The sequence below is a fragment of the Poecilia latipinna genome, unplaced genomic scaffold (genome assembly GCF_001443285.1).
Source record: "Poecilia latipinna isolate Pla-1442-1.1 unplaced genomic scaffold, P_latipinna-1.0 Scaffold1403, whole genome shotgun sequence".
Taxonomy (NCBI): Eukaryota; Metazoa; Chordata; class Actinopteri; order Cyprinodontiformes; family Poeciliidae; genus Poecilia; species Poecilia latipinna.
Window position 1 is genome coordinate 53748 of NW_015114019.1, and position 25914 is coordinate 79661.

The following is a 25914-nucleotide window of genomic DNA, read 5'->3' on the forward strand; positions in this document are numbered from 1 at the left end:
GGACATGTCCCTACCGTCCCTACCCAAACCTACGCCCATGCCAGAGAGAAAAAGTCACTACAGAGGTGTGCCACATTAGTAAGAGATAAAAATAAGGCAGTGTGGAAAGTTTTGTGCAGGTGGGGACCGATGTCTTTGTGTCAATTTCAAAGAAAGTCTTCAAACCTACCATCATAACAAAGCCATGTTTCCCACACTACATTGTTCATTGTTAACAAAATTTTCCACATCCGTCCTTCGTGAACTCGTCTAAAACGCAACATGTGATGACTTTGCGTTTTTTTTTGTAACAAAATCCGAGAATAAATACACCAACCTCCACCTCTGATAGCTTAACTCCCTTCTGCCTCTATTTTTTTAAAGTCCATCTAGATTACAATAAGCTCCATTGATAAAGTGCCAACTAGCCTTTAACAGGTTTTAGTGGACTTGCACCTGAAATATCGCAATAGTTAATTTTCTCACAGGCCCTGAAAACTGCAGCATTGAAAATCTTTCCTAAATTTTAATGATTATATAGTTAATAACTACAGTTTCATATCTGATGTGATATTTTTTGACAAAATGAAGTAAAACTATTACTATTATTTTTGGATTGGTTACTGCCTTTTTGGACTGTAAAAATTACATTTTAAGAAAGAAATATTTTTTTATGGATCACATTTTTTTCATCTCCAGTCAGTGTACTTCTGCATTTTTAAATGACAGATCTCTCAACATTCATGCAAACAACATCCATCCTATTATTTAGATTTTAGTGCTCTATTTGATTCATATAATGGAAAAAGTGACTGGGACGTACTGGTATCTCAAATCTTATTGGTTAGTGTTATTTTATAATAGCACTAACCAATCTATTCTAATCTATTTATTTATTTAGTAAAGAGCCTTGAAATGTGTTGTGAATTGGTGCTTTACAAAATAAAACTAATAAAAACAGGGCACAATAGACAGAATCGATGTTAGTTACAAATACAACCACAACAAAATAAGGTAAACAAATATATTAAAAATGATAAAAGTTGAACATCAAATTATTCAGAGCGTACAACAGTAAAACCAGCTGACCAAACATACTGGAACTCTAATTGGGTTGCTAGGTAACCGTCTGGGCTTTGCTGGGGTTGCTTGATGACGGGCAGTGCCTGCTGATTTGTGATCTTACATTCCAGAGGTTTTTGAAATGTCTCAAAAAGCATTAACTTATTGCCAAAATAAAAATGGCTGGGTGTTTTGTTGTTGTTTTAAAGAAAACCACATGGAAGAACCAAAACCTTCAAATGCAAATTTAGCATAGCTTTGAGAAAGGGGATATGCCTTTGAACAGAACCAGGTCTAGGAAACCAAATCAGTTACGATGGATGGTACATCTGAGTTCAGACGATTATGTTTTTAAAATATCAAAAATATCAAGCACATCATCTTACTTAAACTTAAATACTATGGTGGTCCAGCGTACGCATTTCATAATAATTCAGCAGGAAATTGTATAAACTACACACTGTAAAAAATGCATTCTTTTTTAAAATTGTGCAAAAAGAAGATAATTATGATAAATATAGGAGCTGATCAAACATGGCCTTCATTGGAAAGCTGGAAAAACTAGTGTTGAGATTTGTCTTTATCATTACTAATCCAATTTAATTGAGTTTATTTATATAGCACTTTGATCAATGCAAGGCCTTGTTGGAAGGCACTATATACATAGAGTTTATTATATCATTTATTATTCTTAGTGGTCCTCTTGACCAACTGTCAAGTGTAGAAAAAAATGTTTTTGTTGGATAATTACAACAAAACAATATCAATATTTTATGTTCTTACCCACAATCCTTCATGGTATGGACTCGTGCCACTTGGCCTGGATACAGACCACGCACATCTCTTCCCAGACATGATGTTCTTTAGAGGAAGAAAAAACAAGACAAGAATATTTTATTATTTTTGCTCAAAAGTGGACAAAATTTAATTTTATTTCATGTTATTTGTCATTAGGGGAAAAAAATTAAGTTCAAACTATTTCATTAAGACTGTTCTCAATATATGAAGAGGACCTTGGAAAAGTGGTGCGACCTGTTAAAAACACTAATTTGATCAATTAGACCTCTAGAAACATGCTAGACGAATGCACAACCAACCTTCTAAATTTTGAGGAAAACCATTCCAGAAGATTTGAAGCTGCTATAGCTGCAAAGGTTTGTTCAACATCTTTTGAAAACCTATAAATCAAGTTCTTGTGTGCGTTAGCAAAATAGATTAGTTACTCCAAAAAGGCAACAAAACACACCTCTCCTCAGACATGCTTTAAGTATATTAAATGTCTGACTTAATGCATTTAAATGCATCAAAATGTAATATACGTTACTAAATTAATGCTTATCAGGCTACATTTCTGTATTGTGACAAGATATACTTTAAACAGAAGTAGAAAGCATTTTTATTTTTTGAGAATAAAGGAAAATTACATTTACAGTAAAACTTTTGTGCCATTCCTTATGAATCAAACTATAAATTAGTCATTGTGATGATAAAATATATGAAATTGAGGAAATGAATTTATTTGTAAATTCTACAATAACCGCAATGTAAAGCATAATTTATTGGAACAGATATTACCGTCCGCTTTATGACTAGTGCTGAGTGCGTGAATAACATCTGGATGTGATTTTACGGTAATAAGCTGTACTTGAAATACGGTCATGATGATGAAAAAGAACATTCAGAAACTTATTACAACATTGTTAATTATATGTGTATTATTAACCTGAAATAAAAACAAAACTTTAAGCTCAGTTATATTGTCTTTAATGTAAATCGCGCCTACAACTGTAAATAAATCCAGATACCAATTACTTTGAGGACTCAAAGTGTCTCTAATTTGGACTGTTTCCACAAATAAGGTTTTTGTTGTGTGCACAAAAATACATTTAAATTTAAATAATTAATTTTATTAGAAAAAAATATAGGGTTTTTTTTGTTTGTTTTTGTTTGGTTTTTTTACTTTTTCTTTTCGCACACCCACCATCTATTTGATACTTGAGCTATTTTCTCTGGCTGTAGCTTACAAAAATATGAGCTGTTGTTTGCTCAAAGTAGCTTTAGAAACATATCTGGCTTCGCAAATTCCTGTTTGCTCGTATTACCGTAATAACTTTACAAACAGTCCCATCAGTTTTTTAGTCTCCACTCACCTTTTAGGTAAAATTGCGGCCCAGTCGAGTTCTTTGGAGTCCTGAGACTGTCTGAACTCATGCAGCCTGATAGCGATGCCAGATCCAGCCATATTTGACCACCAGATGACGTCAAATCACTTCCGGATCTGAAGAAATTCACCAGCGATTCAAGGATAAGATAACTGCAGCTCACTCTGGGGATCTTAGGGAAGAACTTATGAAACATTGTCATTGTGTGCGCATGCACGTGTGAACTATTAATGACTTAATGTCTGATAAATTCACAAATATGAACTTGACACTCCAAAATGGCGGCCGTATTTCATGGCCAATGAAGCAGCCCAATGGGAGATCTACTCTTTTGTATTTGTATGGCTGATGTAGGTAGGAAAACAGTACAGTTCAACTAAAAAAATGAAGAAGAAAAAAAAAAGAAAAATGTTGACATTAATCTCAGACATTTTCTAGAAAAAGTCTGGGAAGTTTCCAAGTTTCAAAAGTGACAAATTTTTAGATATTTCAAACTCAGAAATTGTCAAAGGTTTTTTTTGTTGTTGTTTTTTTTGTTTGTTTAGAAATTTTTTTCGATTAATCTGAAAATTTCAGAGTTTTCCTAACTTGTTGTTAGACTTTTTCAGAAATGTTCAGGTTTTTTCTACAAAATTTCTGATATTGTTAATATCTTTTGAGCTTTTTAATGGAAATTTACTCCTTTTTTGTTCTAAATACACCATTGTATACATCTTCTTCCTGATAGTAGAGTCTCCCAGGAATGCTAAAGCTAGTTAGCATGGCGGATAAACAAATTTTCCTGAAACTGTAAGTTGTTCCACCTCCATTAATACACCGAGCGGTGTACATGAGCTTGATTGACAGCACTTAGACCCTCCTTCTGGTTCTAATTGGCTGTTTTTGACCAGCTCATGTACACTTTGTGGCCGTTTCTTCAGATGGCAATAGCAACAAAGAGCTGAAGCAGATTGATTTTTTTCACTCTTTATCTGTTTCACTCTGAACTGTCCTCTTCATGAGATTGTCTTGGAGTGTCTTCAGTCAGAGGCTTCTTCAAATTTGTTGCAATGCAGATTGCTACAAGAAATCTTTCCTGCCAAAAGCCATCACTGACGATAATAACTCTTTGAAGAATTTGAATTAATATGAGTTACAACATTTAATTTCCTTTTGGCATCAATGACGTATTTTTGAATTTGAATTAACAAGTATGTAAAAACCATATTTACAGTATATTAAAGGGGATTTTAATCAGAATGTTATTTGAAAACAACCCTCTTCATGGGGAGGATTTCAACTTTTCCACACAAAGTTAATCAAGCTAAATACTTTGTTTTAAATGTAGAAAACTTACCTGCAACCATGAAGATCACGTCTTCTCTCTTCGTTGAAGAAACCTTACACTCGGCATCGCAAGCTGACACTGGCGACGGCAGCCTCTCCCTCACAAACAGGTAACATAATAATGTGATTCACTGAACGCACGGTTGTTCTACGTTTTAAAATGAGAAACCAGGTCAATGCTGGTTGTATTTCTCCATTTAAAACATATTATTTTAATGTGCAAATAAACATCCTTGTACTTCTATACAAACTGAGGATTTTGTATTGACTTCTGTTCGTTTTTGCTACTGTATTTATGCCTAACTCTACCCATTACTAGTACAACTCTGGAAAAAATTAAGAGACCATTTAAAATGATCAGTTTCTCTGATTTTACTTTGTATAGGTTTATGTTTGAGTAAAATTAACATTGTTCTTTTATTCTATGAACTACTGACATGTCTGAAATTACAAGCAAAAATTTTGTATTTATTTGTAGGAAACGAGAAATGATCAAAATAACAAAAAAGATGCAACGCTTTCAGACCTCAAATAATGCAAAGAAAATAAGTTCATATCCATTTAGAAACAACAATGCTAATATTTTAACTCAGGAAGAGTTCAGAAATCAATATTTAGTGGAATAACCAGGAGGTTTTCAATGCATAAGGCTCTTCATTTTTTACAGATCTGTATATCTGAGAGCATTACTGTGTAATTGTTGCACTCAAAACATCTGATTTCTCTCTAAAACAATCAGCTTAATTACCCCAAAAAGTGTAGTTTTGTTATTATATATTCCTGAAGCTGAAAAAATATATGCTTATATAAAGATATATGCCTCAACACGAAATATGAATATGGGTAAATATTAACTACTGAAGGAAAAAGTATTCATATTTAAGTTAAAAATAGCTTATAGTTACAAACTCTGTTACCCCAATAAGCAATGGTGTGCAGTAAAGTAATCACTGCTACCTTAACATTTAAGTTCTTTATCCAGTGTTTTATCATAACCATAATTAAGTAACTGAAGTCGAATCACAGAATTATCCCATGATAATGGTATTATTTTTTTCAGAATTCTGGTTTATTCTGTCGCTTCATGAACCAAAACACCTGTTGTGAATTTTTTTTTGTTAGAGAACTCTAAGTTGTGCATAAGAGACTGAAACACTGAGCAGTTCAAAATGTGCATTCAAAGGTTCAGACAAGGTCACATTAAGTTCACCTACTGAAGTTTATAGCTCATTTTAACTTTAAGTTTGAATTTATAAGCAACTCAAACATGGATTTTGCTTTGAAACACCGTTTTGTTATAAGATAGATGTTACATCCTGGCAGTTATTTCACAGACTGTAATTGATTAATGCAAAGCAGCAACAGCATCACTCCCACAGCCAGACTGGGATGAGGATCCTCAAACAAAAACACCCATTCATAAGGGAGGCTGGGGAGGAAAGGAGGAAGGCGGGAGGCGTTGGGGGGAGTCGCTATACATTTAGTCAAATCTGCATAAGTTATTTTAAGCCGGGAGGTTTAAAAGTTCATTGTGCTCATGAGCCAAATTGACCTGAGACAGCAGCGCAGATCAGAGCAACAATAAAATTAAAAGAGGGCAGATAAATAAAACTGAACTGGCTCATAAAACCAGCAGGGAGACAGACAGAGAGAAAGAGAGAGAGCGAGAGAGAGACAGAGAGAAAGAGAGAGAGCGTGAGAGAGACAGAGCGAAAGAGAGAGCGAGAGACAGGGAGAGAAAGAGAGAGAGAGACAGAGAGAAAGAGAGCGAGAGACAGAGAGAGAAAGAGAGAGAGGGAGAGCGAGAGCGACAACAAAAGCTGGGGACCAACAAAAGCCCTAGATGCCATGAGGAGACAGATGGTGCCTTCACGTGTTCTCTGTAAAACTGTAAACCGTGGGATAAACGTTAGGATCCGTTTAAGCACGGTGGGAACAAATTCATAACAATGCAAAATATTTACAAAAAGGCGTCCAAAACTTCTCATGTGACCGATAACAACAAAAACACACCAAGGATCTTTTCTTATATTTTAATAATTAAAGTAACATCAACTATTTTCAGTATTGCAAAGTTAAATTTTATTAGCACCATTCCTTTATATAGATTTAATCAGATACTGATGTTTTGAAGCCATTATTTCATTTCATTATGGTGATTTTCCACTTCCAGAATTTTACATCAGATCAATAATAAAAATGTTAAATGCAGAAATGTGAAAAGTATGCAATGCATATATAAAGGTTTTAAAATATGAGAAAAGAACCTAATGCAAAAATATTGTAAAGTTTTATTAAAAATTAAACAGTTTGAACATCAGCAACAGCTATTTTTAAAAATGCATCTGTAATAATAATTTAAGCATTAATAGAACTGTTTGGCAGACTAATACTTTGGGAATTTGATTTTTCACAAATCCAAATGCACGCTTTAGCATATTTTCAGTTTTTTTTTTTTTTTTTTGTAGAATAATTGCGCTGAAAATCTATTACAGAATCATACTAAAATTAATAGAATATTCTTTAGATCTAAGTTTTCTTGTCATGTAAACTTGCATGTGTAGCACAATTTGTCTGAAAAATCTCATGATAAAATTGCTCCAGTACAAGTAAGAAATACAGCATAGTAAGAAAACTCCCAAAATTAATTTTTTTGCAAACAGTAAAATAAAACTGAGACAAAAATAGTGAGTTAAAGGCTTGTAACACAAGGTATTAATCTGGCCCCTCAAGGTATTAATCTGTTCCCTCACTTTTAATTTTAAATTTAAATCAGGAAGTAGTTGGATTAAGTCAAAATCAGCCCTGTTTAGGAGCGACTTGGGTCAACGGTTGTGGAAAAGCTTAAATGTCCGACAGCATTTGAATGCAGCGGGAGTCCTCCCAGTCGAATCTGGCTGAACGTGACGACGTGCCGACTCGGAGCCGAGGAGCGAGGTTTCCTGGCGGAGCAGCAGAGGGAGCAGGAACCGAGCGGTTCAGTCGGTCTTTGGCGCAAACCCTCTTCACTTCAGCTCGACACCTGCGGCTATGGCTCCATCACTGTCCTCCTGAAGGGACGTTACTCCGTCGGATGCTCCAGTAACCATCGAGGAGGGAAAGAGGAGGGAAGGAGGAGGAGGAGGAGGAGGGGGCATCCCTATCAGTCTTCAACTACCAGGTGAAATAACTGCGCCGGTTTAATGTAACATGTCTGGGATTTGGAAGGAAATTATTCAGGAGAGTAGCTGGAAAGCAGGAGGTGGGAGCTAGGGTCGTCGTCTTTTTTCTTTTTCTTTTTTTTTCTGTGGGGGTGCGGATTCGTCGGGTAGGGGCAGGGGTTATCGCGCTAGCTAGCGGCGGCGGCGGCGCCTCACGGACCCCTGCTTTGGCTTCGTCGTCCGCCAAGCCTGGAAAGGGGTGCCTCGCCGGGTGATGCTGTTACGGGAATGCATAGCGGCACCGTCCGTCTGGCCTCGGCCCACCTCCGTGATGAACGATACACCCCCCACCCCCAGCCTCCACATCCTCTCTTCAACACCCCCACCCGAAAAAAAAAAACAAAACAAAAAAAACCCCACAATATCTCGTGTTCATACTGAATCAATACCAACAACGTTATTTAATGGCGGTGATGGAAAAACACCAGGACCAGAACGGATCACGCGCCCGCTTCAAACTGACAGTTAGCCAGTTTGCTTAGCTAGCCTGGCATTCAGCTATCTAGCCGGCTAACATTAGCCCCCCTACCCCCCAACTAGCATCCCTGGCTAGTCTGCATCCTCCATCCGACCCATCACAGGTCGTCCTGGTTCACACCAGGGTCTCGTCCTCGGTTTCCCACCGCCCACAACGGTCTGGTATCGCAGTGAGAGCCACCGCCACATATTTATTCCCGTTTGGCCCGTGAAAATATAAAGGAGCACGCAGAGCGGATGTTGTTATGTAACAAATAATGACACCACACGCCCTTGAAACAAAAGCTGTTGTTTCAGTATTTTGTGCGAGGTGCGGGAACCCAGTCATGGACAGAGAACCGGGGACCACATGGGTCGCTTGTGGTACCGGTAGGCTGCGACTCTGAGCAGTCTCCAGAAAGACACAACGGGTTTTTCCTGTCTGTCAGCCATTGTTTTTGTTGTCATTGGGGGTATGGGGGGTGTCATGTCTCTCCCCCCCCACCCACATTCCACCCCTGGTTCTTCCCGTTGTTTCCTCTTATTGGTTTGCTTTAAATGAAAAATACATGTATCATAACACCTTCAAGCTGAATGTCCAAAGAATAATAAAAAAATAATAAAAATGTCACAATATGGAAAGTTTTCCAGTCATATAGAAGCCTCACTTGTGATGCATAAGTAAAGACAAACTGATATTTGCAATAAAAAAGAGCAGAAAAATACATTTTAAGGGTCTTAGATTTATATTCTAGCATTTCAGATGCATAAAAGAAGTCAGTAAGTCATGTTAAACATTTCAGTCCATCTAGATATCTTTTGGGGCCAAGATTCCATTCAAAATCAATTTTTAAGTCAAAACAAGTATTCTTAATGATTTCTGTCAGTATGCAAACGATCCTCATGATCTACTCTAGTCTTTGCAAAGTAGACTGACAAATGAAGACATTAAAGCATCACATTTATTAAAATTTCAAAAATGATTCATGCCTCCTCTGTTTTGCTCTTACAAAGCCATTCTGCAGACAGTGTCCTCCATGGACGACTTTGCAGTTTCCATCCTGAAGTTTTTAACCATTCAACAATCTTTGTAGCTTAGTAAAGAATTAAAAAAAATAAATACATAACGGCGTTGGATAAACATTCTGTATTCATGTCAACCTAGAACATTTATAAGAACTCACTTATTCCAAATGCTATAATTTTACTCAAATTTTGACCATTATTGTCAAAGTTGTGTCTGTGGCTAGTTTGACAGTCTGTGATTCTGTTGTGAGCCTTTTATTATGTACTGTGGGTGTTTTTTAAAAACACCATGAAAGGCAAATGCCCATATTTGTGGACAATAAAGATTATTATGTTGCACATTATGCGAAAAGGATTTCGTCAGACAGTGGATTTGTTCCATTTTTTTGTGTTAAAATCGATTTTGGGACATTTTAGATCGATTCTGAATTGTAGTAAATGAGAATCGGGACACTTATGTGAATCGATTTTTGGTCGATATGGTCAATCATAATTTACAATGTAGGTCCATGCCAGGGATGAATTGTGTTGTCTCGGTCTTGGAAGACCTGGCTTTGACTCCATGATATGACGAACCTTTATTATTCTCTTACTGTTTTTTAAAATATGTCATTAAACTGTTGCTCAATATTTGAATTCAGTTTAGAGATTGTCTTTCAATGTGTGGCTGCATTTAATAACTTAAATATTCGTTTGATTCTAAGAACAAGGTCCGGACGATAGGTTTTTCAACCCTATCACTATATTGACAATTATTGAGTAGTTTTTTTTTTTTTTTTTTTTGTTATTATTATTTTTTAAATGTCTGAAATACTGCCAAACTGTTGATATGGCCTCCACAGTTTTCAGTTCACACTGGTGTTTTTCTGTTTTAAAGCAGTTATGAGATGAAACCTGAAACTGCTGCTGCGCCAGTTACTCAACAAGTTGTTGCTAAGTAACCAAAGAGTGAGTGAGTTGCTAGGTAACCAAAGTGTAAATGAGTTAGTTGATTTCACCAGCCTTGCTCACCTGGTGGTGAGAAGTTGAGCAGCTAAAGCATACATTGCCTGCCTACATTTCCCAGAATGCTGTGCAGTTCTGAATCAGAGTTCAGTGAAATTATTGAACATTCTATCACATGTATTTTTTATTGGTGTTGATTACATGGCTGTTGCAATATATACTGTTATTAGTTTATTGCCCAGCCTTACCAAGGAGTCGTTTTGGTTGAGTAATTAATTGTTTCTCCATTAAGCTTTGCAATTTGTGGTGAACAACCCCCAATTATAAACCTAATCATATTCTACCTCTTTGTGGGTAGGGGAAATTTAGGTCTGTTAGTGAAGAAGAGATTGGGATGGAAAAATAAAGCAGACAGGGAGGAACCTGACATCTCTGTGGAAGGAAAAGTGAGTTGTTATGACTTTATGCTTATATTTTCTTGCAATAAATAGCGCAAATGATAGTAAAGTGTGGAGTTATAGCTTCACCAGGTCCAAATTCTGCGAAATAAATCTCCTGTTAAGCACTTTTGTTATCCAAATCTTGATTGATTAATTAATGAAATGGTTAACATTTTAGGAGGGAAAAGAATTCGTATTTAGAAAAAACAATTCAGATAGTTGTTGCATTTTTTTTTACACATTTTTAATATTAAAATAATCTTAATTGGTTAAATAAAAAATCTGCAGAATGTGCCTTTTTTATTTGATTAATAGTTTATTAAAATAATCACTAGCTGAAGCCCTAGTGTGAAGTTTCCCAGCATCTGTACCAACCCGTGTTTTGGGGGTCCACTAGTGCGGAGCCCAGAATTTATTTCCCAAATTGTTTGTGTGCACTGACAGCGACAAATACTCTCATTCATATGGCAGGTAAAGAAGAAAACAGGAAAAAGTGGCAGCAACTCTTGTTTTCAATAAATACAGCGTGGTGAGATTTAATGTTTTCACCATGTCGACAAATCATAACAGGACCCACAAATGCTGCATCGAAATCACGGTTAGAAATCAGAGCATTTTTTTCTTCGCGGTTCCTTTTTAGTCTTCTCTTCTGAGGGAGCAAACCTGTGCATTATCGTCCCCTGAGGAGGATGGAGTGAACAGTGGTTCAACTGAGCTATAAATAGTATGAATATGGGTGCATAAGTGCCAGCGCCGTTCAAGTGGCCTATGGATGCACAGGGGTACAATATGTTCAGGCCTCAAACAGGAAATGTTTACAAATATCAGGGAATGTGCAAGGAGAGGAATATTAAGAAACTGCTGAGGAATAAGGCTGCAGAATATATAAAAAAATGTGTAACTGAAATAATAGTTCTATGACGATATCAATTATGATTAACTTTGATTTTTCTGGCTCTTCTCTAATCAAATAATCAACAGATTGTATTGATGTTCAGTCGAGCAGAAAGGGCTGAGCTTTTCAAACGACATAGCCAGAAAACATACTGGGATATAAGGATTTTATTCCAGTTGATATCAATAATTATTGATAAGTTTTTTGTTAAGATTATCTGAAATGCAACCAAACCGTTGATGTTACCTTTCCTGTTTTGGCTGCAGTTTTCACCCCTTGCCGTTGTTTATTTTTAAGCAGTTATGAGGCACAGAGGCAAAACCTGAAACTACTGCTGTGCAAGTTGCTCAACAGGTTGTTGCTAGGTAACCAAAGAGTGAGTGAGTTGTTGCTAAGTAACCAAAAAGTGAGCAAGTTAGCTGATTCCTCCAATTTTGCTTATCTGGCCATGAGAGATGGAGGAGCTAAAGCCTTTCCTCTGCCTACATTTCCCAGAATGCTGTGCAGTTCTGGGTTGGAGTTCACTGAATATTCTATGTACTGATTATTGAATCTATTCATATTGATGATGTGTCTATCATGATTTATTGTCAGGAAGGAGGTAAACTGAATGGTGGAAAAAGTGAAAGTTTGAGAAGCAAAGACAAAAACAAAATGTGATGTAATTGAAGACGGATGGTACTATAAAAGAAAAGGACAAGACAAGAAATTTGGAAAATGTAAGCTAAAGAGAAAAGGGGCGATGCGGAAATGTTTAAGGATGTAGAGGGGAGTAGGAAGATGCAAAGTCTGAATGGGAGCAGCAGGGAAGTTGTTAAAGATGGAAGCAAAGAGAAGGTAAAGGTCTGAAGGAGAGAAGGAGGCAGGAAGTGTGCTCTACAGCTCAAAACAATGACTTCTTGCTGGCTTTATTTGCTGTATGGAGGAAACTATCCACTGACCTGCTCTGTTTTTGTTTTGTTTTGTTTTTTCTCCTTCCCCTCCTCTCCTTTCTCTGCTGCCGTTTCCTTCCAGGCTGACTCACGCCAGGAGAGCCTGAACACACGGAAAGATTTCAGAGGCCACAAGAGTAAGGAACACTGTGAAGCAGAGCTGAAGAAGGAAGGTGTGGAGAAGAAAACGGAGAGAGGAGGAAGGACAGACGACAAGAAGAGAAAGTGGATTTGCATCCGTGCTGAGACGAGGAGAAGAGAAAGTGACGGCTGGAATACGAGAGAGAGGAAAAGTTTTGGAGAACAGCAACCCCCAGTAATTAAGGTGATCCATTGGAAAGGTCGAGCTGACCTCTAAAGTTCAGAAGAACCAAGCGTCCCCACTACCCCTCCAACTGCTGTCACAGAACGGTCACCACACTGGGAGAACTGGGAGAACTGGTGTTGAGGAGAAGCCACCATGAGCGACCAGAACGTCGTCAAGGAAGGCTGGGTCCAGAAAAAAGGTTAGGGTGTTTTTTTTTTTTTTTTTTTTTTTTTTTTTTTTTTTTTTAGATTTCAAAAACATCAACTGTTGTATATTTGAGGTGTCAGACGGATGATCAAGATAATTGACTCAGTTTATTTTATTTATTTGTGTTTTATTTTTGGTTGTTTTATAACCATCCCATATGTAAGTCCAAAAATAAAAAATGCACGATGCTGAAAGACAAAATGAGTACAGACATGGATGAAAAATTTACTTTCACTTTATTTTACATAAAGCATAATCAAAATCATAACAGCAGAATATTTTCTTTATAGTTTTCTGAAATATATCCAAGCAATTCCAGCTAAATCTGTGGACAAACTCATGAAAGAAAACGTGATCAAACTTTGTAACGCTTGTTTATCAAATTATTTTTATACACTTTTTGTTTAAAGAGTGAAAAACATAGTTTTAAATACTCACAATTATTACACACCTGAATCCCTCTAATTGAAGTAAGATGGTTTTAATATTCCTTCTGAGCTTTAGATTTTTTTTTAAAGTAAGTCTTTCTCTTACTTCCTAGTTTGTTTCTTAAATTTCAAACCACTTTGACTTTATTAAAGGTTTAGGCTGCATCTAGTTTATCATCTTTCCCTCACAGCATCAGATTTACCTCCAAAAAATATTGGGTTAATGAATTTTATTGAAATCGCATTAGCCAGCCACATTCAGTGGATGGCTCGCTCTGTCATTACTGTAAACACAAACCGTAACATGTTTTGACTGAGTACCACGTACGCAGCACTGCTGCCCCAAATACTCATTAGAGCACCAAATGTGGATTAAGACGGTGCTGAAAATAGTCCCTGCAAGTCAATTTCATTGTTTTACGTAACCTTTGACTAAAATTATGATCCATTTTTGTTTTAAAATCAGCTGTCATGATTTTTCTTTTTTTTCTCCTCCAGTCAAATTTTAACAGATGTTTGTATTCAAATGAAAAAATATGTAAACTAACAGTACATAATGGTTTTAAGCTTTAGATGTTGAGTCAGTAGTTTCTCAGTTCATCAGCTGGCCGATTATTGTGGACAATCAATTTGATTGGCTGAAGACTGCATTTGTTGATTGGTCCATGGATTTACGTCAACAGCAACTTGTCAGCTACTAGTTTCAATTGAAGACGCTTCTGCTAATGGGCTAATAGTGGAGCTAATATTTTATTTAGCACTTTGTTTAAATTTATTTTTAAAAATTTTAAATTTCATTGTGCTTTATTTGTGCTCAATGACATTAAAATGAATCCTGAATTCTGATTCTTATTCTTTTTGCAAAGTTTGAAAACATTTAGCTTCCCTTAAATAATTTTTTTCCTGATGAATTCTAAAACCCTAAATTATTTAGCTGCTCTCTAAACCTTCAGTTGAATAAAGTTTGACATCCTTGTTGAATATTTGCCTGTTAAAAACTGTTGAGGTAGTTAACGTTTTTATTCATGCTCTTATTTTGAAGTGGGTGAATACTGTTGTCGAAACAGTTCCATTTCCTTTCACCACTTTCTCTGCTGTAAATGACATTTATTCTAATATGTATCCATTATGCATTGCAGTGGAACTGCAGTTTAAAAGAAAACATGCAAAACGAAAACAAATCTATTTTAATACAGACATCCTTCCACAGCAAACACATTTTATTTTGGAGATGATTCTGACATATTATGTTCTTCCTCTAACTTTTTTATTTATTTATTTATTTTTCAAACACTGGTACATGAACCAAGCACTTTGAATCTTAAGATAACCATTTCAGACCATCTCTGCTGAAATATAATAATAATAAATCCTTTAATCTTATAAATCAGACTAGTAGAAGCTGCTGTTGGTTTGTCAAAGCAAAAGCAGAGCTAAATGGGCTATATGATGAAGAGAAAGATTAAATCAACTGAGTTGCACGCAGCTTTGTGAAAACTTAGTGAAAACAAAGTAAGATCCTTCTTTTTGCATTAAACTAGCTTAACTTTATGTACAAGATTGCAGTTGTGAGACTGCGCGGTGGCTTCAGCAGAGGCCTGGACAGACATCGTGCTACTGGCTTCACTTGTCAGTCTAAGCTGATTAGAGATGCGCTCCATTTGTCTTAATGGATATTGCAATTTAATTTACTCCATACTTAAGTGTCAGCAGTTCAAAGACTATATGTATTGAGTGCTTTCAATTGATGGTCGGTTTTAATCCTACTGAGAGGAATAAAATACAGAAATTAAAACAAAATATGAGCTAAACAGAAAATGGGCACCTCCTAAATTGTTGTTTATTTATAAGCTCTTTCAAACCTCTATGCTGAAATAACCACCTTCTTTAAATGAACTGTTCAAAGAGTCAATGTCCAACATTTAAACTCTTGTTTAAATCAAATAAATAAATATGGAAACATATATTTTCTCCTGTCATTTAATCTGTGAGATGTGTATTGTATTGTATTTGCATGACTTGCTACAAAGACAGGTTAGAGTACAACGGCTGCAACTAATGAATATTTTAGTAAACAATTGTTCTATAGACAATTAATCAGAAAAAAATTGACACATAATGCTGAATTTTTATTCAATCACATAAGCATTTTTAAGACAATATTAAATTATACAAATAAATTAAATAATTTTTTTAATATTTATTTTTTTGCCTAATCTAGTTGCATAGTATTCCTTTATGCTTGATCATTAGTAGCAAAGGATGCATCTGCAGCTAAAAAATGCTTCTAATAACCTTTCTGATAGATTTTAGCACCAATACAGCATATGGCTAATCTGTTTTTCCTATGTCAGGACCCTATGGTCCGTGACAGATAATCTGTGGGGAAAAAAAAAAAAAAAAAATCAAACTCCTATGCCTTCTCCCAGTGCTCCCAGTACTAACTAGAATCAACCAGTCAGATTCAGGAGGATGGTCTTAGCAACCCTTATAGCCTTTGGTTGCTTAGCAACAACCTGTTGAGTAACGTGCAAAAAATGGAAAAAAAAAATGTGGAGGGAAAACTGGATAAATCAGGAAAGTTCACCAGTTTGGTCGTGTATCAGTTATTTAAAATGAAAAACTAACCAATAATTATCAGTATCGACAATTATTGATATCGACTGATATTACTACTTGCATTGTGATAAGTTTTGATTTAATTAGGGTAATTGTATACTCTAGTTGACAATTAATCGATTGTGAAATTTATTCATGATTATTTCAATAATGGATTGGCCTGTCATGATAACAGATTTTTCCAGAAAATAAATTGTTCCAGAAATTATTGCAATAAACGATACTATTGCTGTTTTGAGATCATTTTCAAGAATACATTCTCAAAGATCAATAAACTTTGAATTCTAATGAAGATTCAACACTGGAACTAGGAGGCATTTTAAATATCCAAAATAAATGAACAAAACAACAGAAACGACAAATAAAATTATGAAATCTCTGTAAACAACAGACTTTCAAAAAAAGAACTAGTTGAGGCCAAAGCACCAGACTGCAAACTTTTTAGTAGAAAACAGAGAAACGATAAATCATTCAAATGGAAATTATAGAGCTTGTTTTAAGTTGTCGTGCGATTAATTGATGTATTGCTTATCGCGACAGGCCTGATAATGGATTAATCCGATTAATCATTTCAGTGCTGTATAGTACTCCGCTAATGATAGAAGTTTTTCAGAAGCACTGAAAGCAACCCAGAGGCCAATTGTCCTACCGAGGGTATTTTCTATTGAAGGCGTGTTTTATTTCTAATTTATTTTTTTGCTAAAAACATCAGCTCCTGTCATGAAGGATGTGTTTTCCATCCCTCTCACTCCTCCGTTCTCTGTCAGTGTAAAGAACAGCACTTCCAAACAATGGTTGTTTACCTGCCAGAGGGCCAGCGCTGAAGCTCTGGGCTGCATTCTAGCCTGAGCGGCACTTGGCTGCTGGAGTTTATTTCCCACACTGCTTTGTGTGTTTGTGTAAGTGTGTCCGTTTGAGTTCATTCATTGAAAGGTTGTTGTTTTTTTATTTCTGGTCTGAGCTCATAGCTGTTGGCGCAGAGGCAGGAGGAAGTTTCTCTGTGGCGCTATGAGCCTACAGAGGATGACCTAATGCTTGGGTTCCTTCCTCTCTGCTCCTACAAGCCCCTCTATTGTTTTTTTGCACCTCTGTGGGTTGTTGTAGTTTAGATTTAACTCTTGTCAAAAAATGTCCACACTTGTTTTGTTAAAAAAAAATTTGAAATTGGATCTTTTCTCTAAATGTTGCTAAAATGGAAAACTTTATATTTTTGTGTCTTTTGCTGCTTTTTTGTGTGCAAACCTGATATTTCAATAGTTTGCAGAAGATCCCAGCCTCAGAAAGACCTGGCAGTTTTTGGAGACTTGAAAATATGGCTAAAACACCCAGTAATATCGGTCGGTAACCTTTCTCTCTTTCTGTGTCTCCCTGCAGGCGAATACATCAAGAACTGGCGACCACGCTACTTTCTGCTCAAGACAGACGGCTCCTTCATCGGCTACAAGGACAAACCGCAGGACTCGGACCTGGCCTATCCGCTCAACAACTTCTCTGTAGCAAGTAAGACATGGGCAGGCCATGCCACCCTTCAACCTCTGCTTGTTAAGATCGCTGTAATCCCAACACATTTCTCTGGGGGACTTTCAGAATGTCAGTTGATGAAGACAGAACGACCCAAACCAAACACTTTCATCATCCGCTGCCTGCAGTGGACCACCGTCATCGAGAGGACTTTTCATGTCGACACTCCTGATGAGAGGTTAGCCTTAATCCTCGCCTTCACCGTGTTCAGTTTATTTGATAAAAGTTGATACATCTAGCTTCTTTTGAACCTTAATGTAATTCATGTAAAGCACTTTGAACTGCCTTACTGCTGAAAAAGTGCCATATAAATAAAACTTCTTCTTCATGACATGGCGAAGAAACAACTTACCATTTCAGGCAAATTGTTTATTTGCTCTGATCTCTGCCTTGCTAACTTGCCTAAGAATTCCTGGCAGACTTTATCAGGAAGAAGCTAGCATGATTGACGGCGCTAAGACCCGCCTCCTGTCTCTGATTGGTTGTTTCTTGGGAACACTGAGAGAAGACAAAGGAGCTCAATTTTATTTCCACAGATTTTTTTTTTATCCCAAACTGTTATGATATAGTGACAATTTCAACAAATATGTAAAAAACTTATTTTTTTTTATAAAAGGTACACATTGCAGCTTTAAAGGGTAAAACTTGTTAGTTTCATTTCTAAATCACACTGAAGTGCCTCTTATTCTTGAGAGTGGCTACATACAATGCATTTTGGGAGATTGTAATCTGCTGTTTTAAAGAAGAGCTACAGATTCAACACTTTCAAATTACAATCTCAGCTTTTGATGAACTGTGTGATGCTGTGGAGCCAGATTCGGATTGTCCAAGGAGGCCAGCTCCTGCAAATAAGTGCATTGCTGCTGTATACAAACTTGAAATAAATTAATTAATAAATTAAAATGAAAAGAATATCTCTGTCTATGTTACCTCAATATGTAAAGGATTTCTTTTTAACCTTTTACTGCCGGCATTAGAGATGAGTGGGCCGAGGCCATCCAGATGGTTGCAGAATCGCTGGCTAAACAGGAGGAGGAAGGCATCCTGTGCAGTCCCACTTCCCAGATTGAGAACGTTAATGAGGAGGAGATGGACACGTCCATCAGTCACTACAAACGAAAGGTACAACTTTAACAGAAGAGACATAAGAAATGTCAAACCTGCTGGATGTGGTCAATCAACCAAAGTGTGTCCGCTGTTTAATGTACCGAAACGTAAAGTTTTGATGACGTTTCCCTGATTCTCTCTTGTAATTTGTCCAGACAATGAATGACTTTGACTATCTGAAGCTTCTGGGTAAAGGCACGTTTGGAAAAGTCATTCTGGTGAGGGAGAAGGCAAGCGGCACCTACTATGCCATGAAGATCCTGAAGAAGGAAGTCATTATAGCCAAGGTGTCCTTCCCAATTATATTTTATTCTTGGACTCATCCATCATTACTCATATTTGATCTTTTGCAAAAACTTCCTAAACAGCAGCTTTTAGAGCTTATTGGTGACCATTTTTTCCATTTATACCAGTATCTATTTGTCAAAGATTTAACTAATGACTTCTCTGTTAAACCTTTCTCATCACAGGATGAAGTTGCTCATACGCTCACAGAAAGTAGAGTATTGAAAAACACTCGGCATCCATTCCTAACGGTGAGTATGACTGAAGAAATGTCAAACATGTCAAACTGGATTACATTGGCTTAGCTTCAGTCTAAATTGGGGGTCATTAACCCCTGAATGTCTGACTTTGTATCCAGTTGAACAAATCAAATGTATTGTGCTTTTGCTTTCAACCAGATGATAAATTCCTTAGAGGTTATAAATTTGAACATTGCACCTACCATAAGTGTAAATTTAGGTATGATGCTTATTAGATCCACTAGGCACTTGAGGAGTAAAACAGACTGTTCAATCTTAATATGTTAATTGTGGTATTAATGCCACTATTGCACAAACAAGACTTTGAAATTAGGTCAAAATATACAGCTCTGGAGAAACTGAAGAGCCCACTGCCCTGAACCCATTGAAAACCTCCTGGTTATTCCACCAAATATTGATTTCTGAACTCTTCCTGAATTAAAACATTAGTGTTGTTTCTAAATGGATATGAACTTGTTTTATTTGCATCATTTGAGGTCTGAAAGCGCTGCATCATTTTTGTTATTTTGACTATTTCTCATTTTTTCCAAATAAATACTAAATTTTTGCTTGGAATTTCAGTAGTTCATAGAATAAAAGAACAATGTTCATTTTACTCAAACATATACCTATAAAAAGTAAAGCCAGAGAAACCCATCATTTTAAGTGGTCTCTTAATTTTGTCTGAGCTGTATGTTTTTGAACAACAACTGCATTTTCATTAATAGTGTTTCAAATACAGCTAAACACTACAAAATGCTATTGCTACAACTAATATATCCTTGCTAGCTAGCTTTTTTGGTGTCTGTTGTGTATAAATTTATCATCAGTTGGCTGGACGACATCCTGTTACCAACCCATCCGAGGCTAGGGGCATTCTGTGAAGAAAAACATAAAACTTTTAAGCTTAGCACTACAGGGGTTAAAAGTTGTATAGAGTGACATTCAGTGTGAAAAGCAAACAGCTGCTACCAACAACCACAAGTAGATCTTAGAAATTTCAGTTTTTGCTATTTGATTGTCATACAACAGAATCCCACAACCATTCTCTACATTTAATGTTTTTTGGTCTTAAATGTAATTCCAAGTAGCATTAAAAAGATGTTTAACAGTCTTAAATTTCACTTTCTGACACCCGCAGATATCCTGATACACCATGACTGTAGAAGGACGAACTCGTTTTAGATGTTTACTGTCTTGTCTTTCAGTCTTTGAAGTACTCGTTCCAGACCAAGGATCGGCTTTGCTTTGTAATGGAATACGTCAATGGAGGAGAGGTAATATGCTGCTGAAATGCTTTTTAATCTACCGATTAAGATCGAGGCTGAGAGTTTCAAAAGAATCACTTCAGAGGCGTGCAAGCCAGGAGCTACGCTGTCAGAAACCTGTAGGAGGCGCTAACTAGTAAAAATAACTGAACAGATTAATGTCATTTGAAATGGCGTTGATGTAAATTTGATATTCAATAGCAAAAGTAGCCTTGGTTTATTAATAAAAGTATAATCATGACCTTTGGAAAAAAAAAACAGTTTAATTTAAGGATATCATCAAGTACCTTAAAAGAGTCGTTGATGGAGGAAGGATCTCATAGCTATACAGAAAAATAAAAACATAAAGAATAAAATACAAAAATAGATTAAAAAGAGCTTTTTTGCAGTAACAAAAGTTTAGAAAACTAAAAGAGAATTAAATAAATAACAACAACATGTCCAATGTCTCACATGATGTCAAAAGCCTGGGAAAAAAGATTTGAAAATGGTTGGCGAAGAAGCTCGTTTGAGGTGAAGAGACAGACTGTTCAATAGTTTAGGATCCAGTTTGAAATTAAACAGATTTGTACAACAGGTAGACAAGAGGACATTTACAAACAAGAGGCTAATAGCTCTCATAACTTCGTCTCCACCATGACTCTCCTCTCGCTGTTGGGTGACACAAAAGCTAAGCCCAACAACAGCTTACAATAGTAATTTTCTGTCATTATTATTAAACATTTTCACAGAGTGCTGAGTGTTTATTTTGTATAATTTGGTGGGGATTGGACCTGCTAATGCCAGAAAAACTACACAAGAAAACGTAGGAGTATTTCTTCAGAACAGCATCTAAAAAAAGAGACCATTAAGTTAAAAATACATCTAGAGAGGAAAAGTTTTATTTATAGAAGTGTTGGACTTTTTTGTTCCTCTGTATACAGAGGATCTCCATGACCACAGAGGCCTGTGTTGACCTTTTTTAATTTTTTTTTATTAAAGTGTGTGAATTTTTTTTATTTTTTCTGCAGCTGTTTTTCCACTTGTCAAGAGAGAGGGTCTTTTCAGAGGACCGCACTCGTTTTTACGGCGCCGAGATCGTTTCTGCTTTAGACTACCTTCATTCTGCCAAGATCGTCTACCGTGACCTCAAGGTAAAGTGTCTACAATCTGGGATGGGAAAAGCAAAACCTTACATTTTTTTAAAATTCATTTCTATTTTATCCTCCATTAGCTTGAAAACCTCATGTTAGACAAAGACGGCCACATCAAGATCACAGATTTTGGCCTGTGTAAAGAAGGGATTACCGACACTGCGACCATGAAGACCTTCTGTGGAACACCAGAGTACCTCGCTCCCGAGGTCAGAGCTTCCAGGGACGCAAATGATTCACAACACACACGCACACACTCACTGTATTTATTCTAACAAGAGAGAAAATCAACAGCTTCTGCCCCACATTTACAGGCGGCAACAGAAAAATGGCACTGTGGTATTTAGCATAAATTTACATCATTAGTCCACATGACTAATCTCATCTTTACCATAAATGACATTGAATATAGGCCTGTCGTTATAAGTAATAAATCAGTTAATTGCATGATAATTAATTGACAATAATTTCCATTTGCGTCATTTATCGTTTTCTTCTTTTTCCAGAATAATGGATGAGTAAAATCTTCATTTTGGTGTTATGGTCTCAACAGGCCCTTTTTTTTTTTTTTTTTTTTTGTGGAAATTTTATAATTAATTTTATTTGTTTTTTTATTTTATTTTAGAAATGTAAAATGTCTCCAAGTTCCATTGAAATTTTAAGTTTATTGATCTTTAAGAATGTGTTCCTGCATGATTATGCCATTGCCATTATATTACTTTAAAATTGTCTCAAAACAATAATATTATCGTTTATCGCAATAGTTTATAGGACAATTTATCGTCCAGAAAAATCTGTTACCATGACAGGCCTAATTGAATATTTATTTTGAGTGCAAGAAATAAAATACATGTAACATTCAAAGAATATCACACTATTGATAACTGAAGCATTACTTTAAAACATGCCTACCAAGAGAGAAAATCAAGTTGGTTCTGCATTAAATCAAACACAATCAATAACTCTAAACAAACTACAGATGTTCAGTTAACAATTGTAAAATTAAACACGTTTAAACATTTAACACATACAAAACATGGCAAAATTACACACGAAACCCTGTATATAATAACATTTTGTCTAAGGTATATGCTAAAATATAACACTTGTAGAGAAAACAGAGCCGATCCTAATATGTACCCCAGTTGCCGGCAGCAACAGAAAGAGGCGGAGGAGCTGTCAGTTACAGGTTGCTGTGGTAACCACCAACTGCCAAGAGCAGCGTAACAAATGTCTGGAGAAAATAACATTTTGACTAAACAAAATGAACGTGAAGAATAAATAAACCAATTTTGACTTCAGACCTTAAATAAAATAAAAGTTACTTCAGAAGTTAAAATAAAACCCGGAGTTGATTCCACTTTCTGTGGGCAGAAGATTCTGAAAGTTGCATGTTTAAACTTAAGCTCATCTTTGGTACCAAATGTTATCAAGCGGTGAAAGGAAGATAGTTTGGTTTTGACAATGTTTCTGTCATTTAGCAGGAACTCCCTGGTCCTTGTGGACCTGAACAAAGCAAACTCCGTCTCAGACTGAGAAACCACAATAACGAGAGGAGAGATTCATGTCATAGGCAAATTGTGTAATCTTAGACATTTTGCTGTAAAATGTCCAAGATTACATGGATATAGATGTCGTTTTCTTTTCTGAGAGAAACGGAGGTATTTCTTTCTCATCATCAGGTTCTGGAGGACAACGACTACGGGCGAGCGGTGGACTGGTGGGGTCTGGGCGTCGTTACGTATGAGATGATGTGCGGCCGGCTTCCGTTCTACAACCAGGACCACGAGAAGCTGTTTGAACTCATCCTGATGGAGGAGATCAAGTTTCCACGAACCCTGTCTGCTGATGCCAAGTCACTGCTGTCAGGCCTGCTGATCAAGGACCCCAACAAACGGTACGCACACATAAGCAGTAAATCACTTAATCATATAAATGAGCCGTTAAAGAGACGCTCTCATTTAATGTTGCTGAAAAGCTGCCATTTTGGAAAACGCTGCAAACATTTGACAGACTACAAAGTGGTTAGTTTGCACTACCTGCCCCTTTTGCCTGTTTTCCCTGTCTAAGCTGAGTAGTTATATTTTTCAAATGTAACTTCAGTTACAGAAACTTCATAAACCATCTTGATTATTTTTGTTTTGTTTATTTTGAATATTAAAACTTTTTTTCCAGTTCCAATGTTGAATGTTATTATAATTAGTTGAAAATTGTCTCAAAATGACAATATTATTAATTATCGCAATCATTTCTGTGACAATTTATAATCCAGCTAAATTTGTTATTGTGACAGGCCTAAACACGAAAACCCAACCTGCAGACACTGATGGTGATTTTTGATCAGCTTAAAGCTAAAAAACAATCGCCAATGCAAGAAACGTTTCCCAGTTAGTTTCTGCTAGATGAAACTAAATAGCAGAGGAGGGTAATATATCCGTCTTAACTAATATATTAGTTATATTAGTTAAGACTGGAGTTGGTTATTTTATAATTCTACTCAAGTAAAAGTTGCTGTCCAAGAAATTACTCCAGTAAGAGTAAATAAGTATTTGGTAAAAAGTCTATTAAGTACTGAGTAACTGATCAAAATATCAGTCATTTAATATTTAGAAATTACTTTGTCAGACAGACCAAAATATAAAGTTAAGTGGAAATTCTGGTATTTTAAAGGCTAGAATAATGAATAACATTATTCCAAAATAACAAAATCAGACAATAGAAACTTTTTTCTAAATCAGTTTCTTTCAGTATAAAACTTTAGCAGAAACCGCAGCTTTGTGTCTGATGAATTATTGGTTAAAACAAGCTTGTACTTCATTTTGTCACAGACCAGGAAGCTGAAATCATTGTGTCGTAAAATTTGTGAATTTATGATTCAGGTTGATTCTAGTAATCTTGACTAGAGTCAACAGAAAGCGACCAGGTGGTTCTGATTTTCCTCTTTCTTCTTCCACTCTGCAAAAACACAAAAACTTACAAAGTAGTTTTGGTCTACTTTGTAACTTTGTAATGCAAATATTTTAGTCCAATTGAAATAAGACTAAACTAACTTACAAGTAAATTTTCAGAAAGATATAGGAGATTGTTTTAAGTCAGTCATTCCCACTGTTAGATTAAGAATCTGCCTGTGGGACTCGTACTTTTTCATCAATATTAAGAATTTACTGACTTAAAACAAGCTCCTATGTTTTGCAGCAAAGTTAGTTTTGTCTTATTTAAAATGCACTAAGATGTTTGCACTAGACAAAATGACTGTTAGATTTGGTGTTTTTGCAGTGCGCGAGGCGTTTCTGTCTCGGGCGAAGAAGCTGGTGTAATCTGCAGCTCCGCAGAGGGAACCGGCTCACCCTGACGAGTTATTTTGGGATCAGTAGCAGGTTCCAGTGATGGATATAAGACCACATTTGACGTCTGACGTGGAGATCTTCTTCTTCTTTTCTTCTTCTTCATGCGTTTGCTGTCAGGCTGGGCGGCGGGCCGGATGACGCTAAGGAGATTATGAGGCACAGCTTCTTCGGCACAATCGATTGGCAGGACGTGTACGACAAGAAGGTGAGCGCAGCGTTTATCCGCCAAACGTCATCTTAACTTCAGAAGGAGTTTATGCAACATAGCAGCTCTATTTTTGGAATTGGGGTTACCATATTTCCCAAAATTAGTCTGAGACAGAAATAGATGTGAAAAGAAACAAAATGATCTAATCCTTTTTTTTTTTTTTTTACATTTTTCACCTGCTGTTATTTTTCTAAATTGTCTGACTTTCTGGAGAATATTTTAAAATAGCCTGTTTTTATGCAAACTGTCGATATAAAAGCACCGATGAACTTGACCAACCCAGTTTGGAGAACATGATGCAGACGACGGATATTTCCTCACACAGGCCTTTATCTCAAACAGACGTATAAATTATCACAGAAAGCACAGGGTTCGACCGGGTGCTTTGATTTAAATTAAAGCATTGAATTAATTTGATTTAATTTAAAAGTCTCCAAACTTTAAAGGTTTGGAAAGTGCTTGATTTCTGCATAAAGTCCTTGGAAGTGCTTGATATTCAGACTTCACAGTTTCTAACATTTGATTAAAAACCCAAAATTGGAAACGTCACTCCAGATATTTTCATACACCTAATAAAAAGAGAGCATATTTATCCTCACTGTCTGAAGTTAAATCAGACTAAACTCTTCTTATTTCAGGTTAGCTGGAATTACCAAAGTTATTTCTAAATTTCCCCCCAAAATTTAGTGAGAACTTTTTATTTTTATTTTATTTTTGCAAGTCTTTGAAAGTGCTGGATTTTTAAACTGCACAGTTTTGTAATAAAATGCAATTGTGATTAAAAACATGAATTTGGAAAACAGTATTTACAGTTGAAACTGG

At 36.1% G+C, this 25914-nt stretch overlaps 2 protein-coding genes across 3 annotated transcripts in view; one reads left to right on the forward strand and one right to left on the reverse strand.

The window, feature by feature from the left end:
• The window catches only part of LOC106962361 (uncharacterized protein C1orf100), an 11603-nt gene extending 6707 nt beyond the window's left edge, over positions 1-4896 (reverse strand). Inside the window, exons 1-3 of the mRNA XM_015056743.1 lie at positions 4540-4896; positions 3192-3375; positions 1825-1902 (exon numbers count right to left, since the gene is read on the reverse strand). Of these exons, the coding sequence (XP_014912229.1) occupies positions 1825-1902; positions 3192-3283 (170 nt within the window). The 5' untranslated portion in view covers positions 3284-3375; positions 4540-4896. The remainder of the gene's footprint in view (positions 1-1824; positions 1903-3191; positions 3376-4539) is intronic.
• A 2372-nt stretch (positions 4897-7268) lies between these two features.
• Positions 7269-25914, forward strand: part of akt3b (v-akt murine thymoma viral oncogene homolog 3b) — a 24073-nt gene continuing 5427 nt past the window's right edge. Inside the window, exons 1-12 of one of the 2 annotated variants that reach the window (XM_015056744.1) lie at positions 7269-7689; positions 12506-12929; positions 17359-17484; positions 17572-17683; positions 18483-18627; positions 18768-18899; positions 19083-19148; positions 20345-20413; positions 21415-21537; positions 21618-21746; positions 23220-23434; positions 25002-25089. In XM_015056744.1, the coding sequence (XP_014912230.1) occupies positions 12884-12929; positions 17359-17484; positions 17572-17683; positions 18483-18627; positions 18768-18899; positions 19083-19148; positions 20345-20413; positions 21415-21537; positions 21618-21746; positions 23220-23434; positions 25002-25089 (1251 nt within the window). In that variant the 5' untranslated portion in view covers positions 7269-7689; positions 12506-12883. Of the gene's footprint in view, positions 7690-12505; positions 12930-14643; positions 14878-17358; positions 17485-17571; positions 17684-18482; positions 18628-18767; positions 18900-19082; positions 19149-20344; positions 20414-21414; positions 21538-21617; positions 21747-23219; positions 23435-25001; positions 25090-25914 lie in introns of those variants that run through there. The other variant, XM_015056745.1, reaches the window with a different exon arrangement.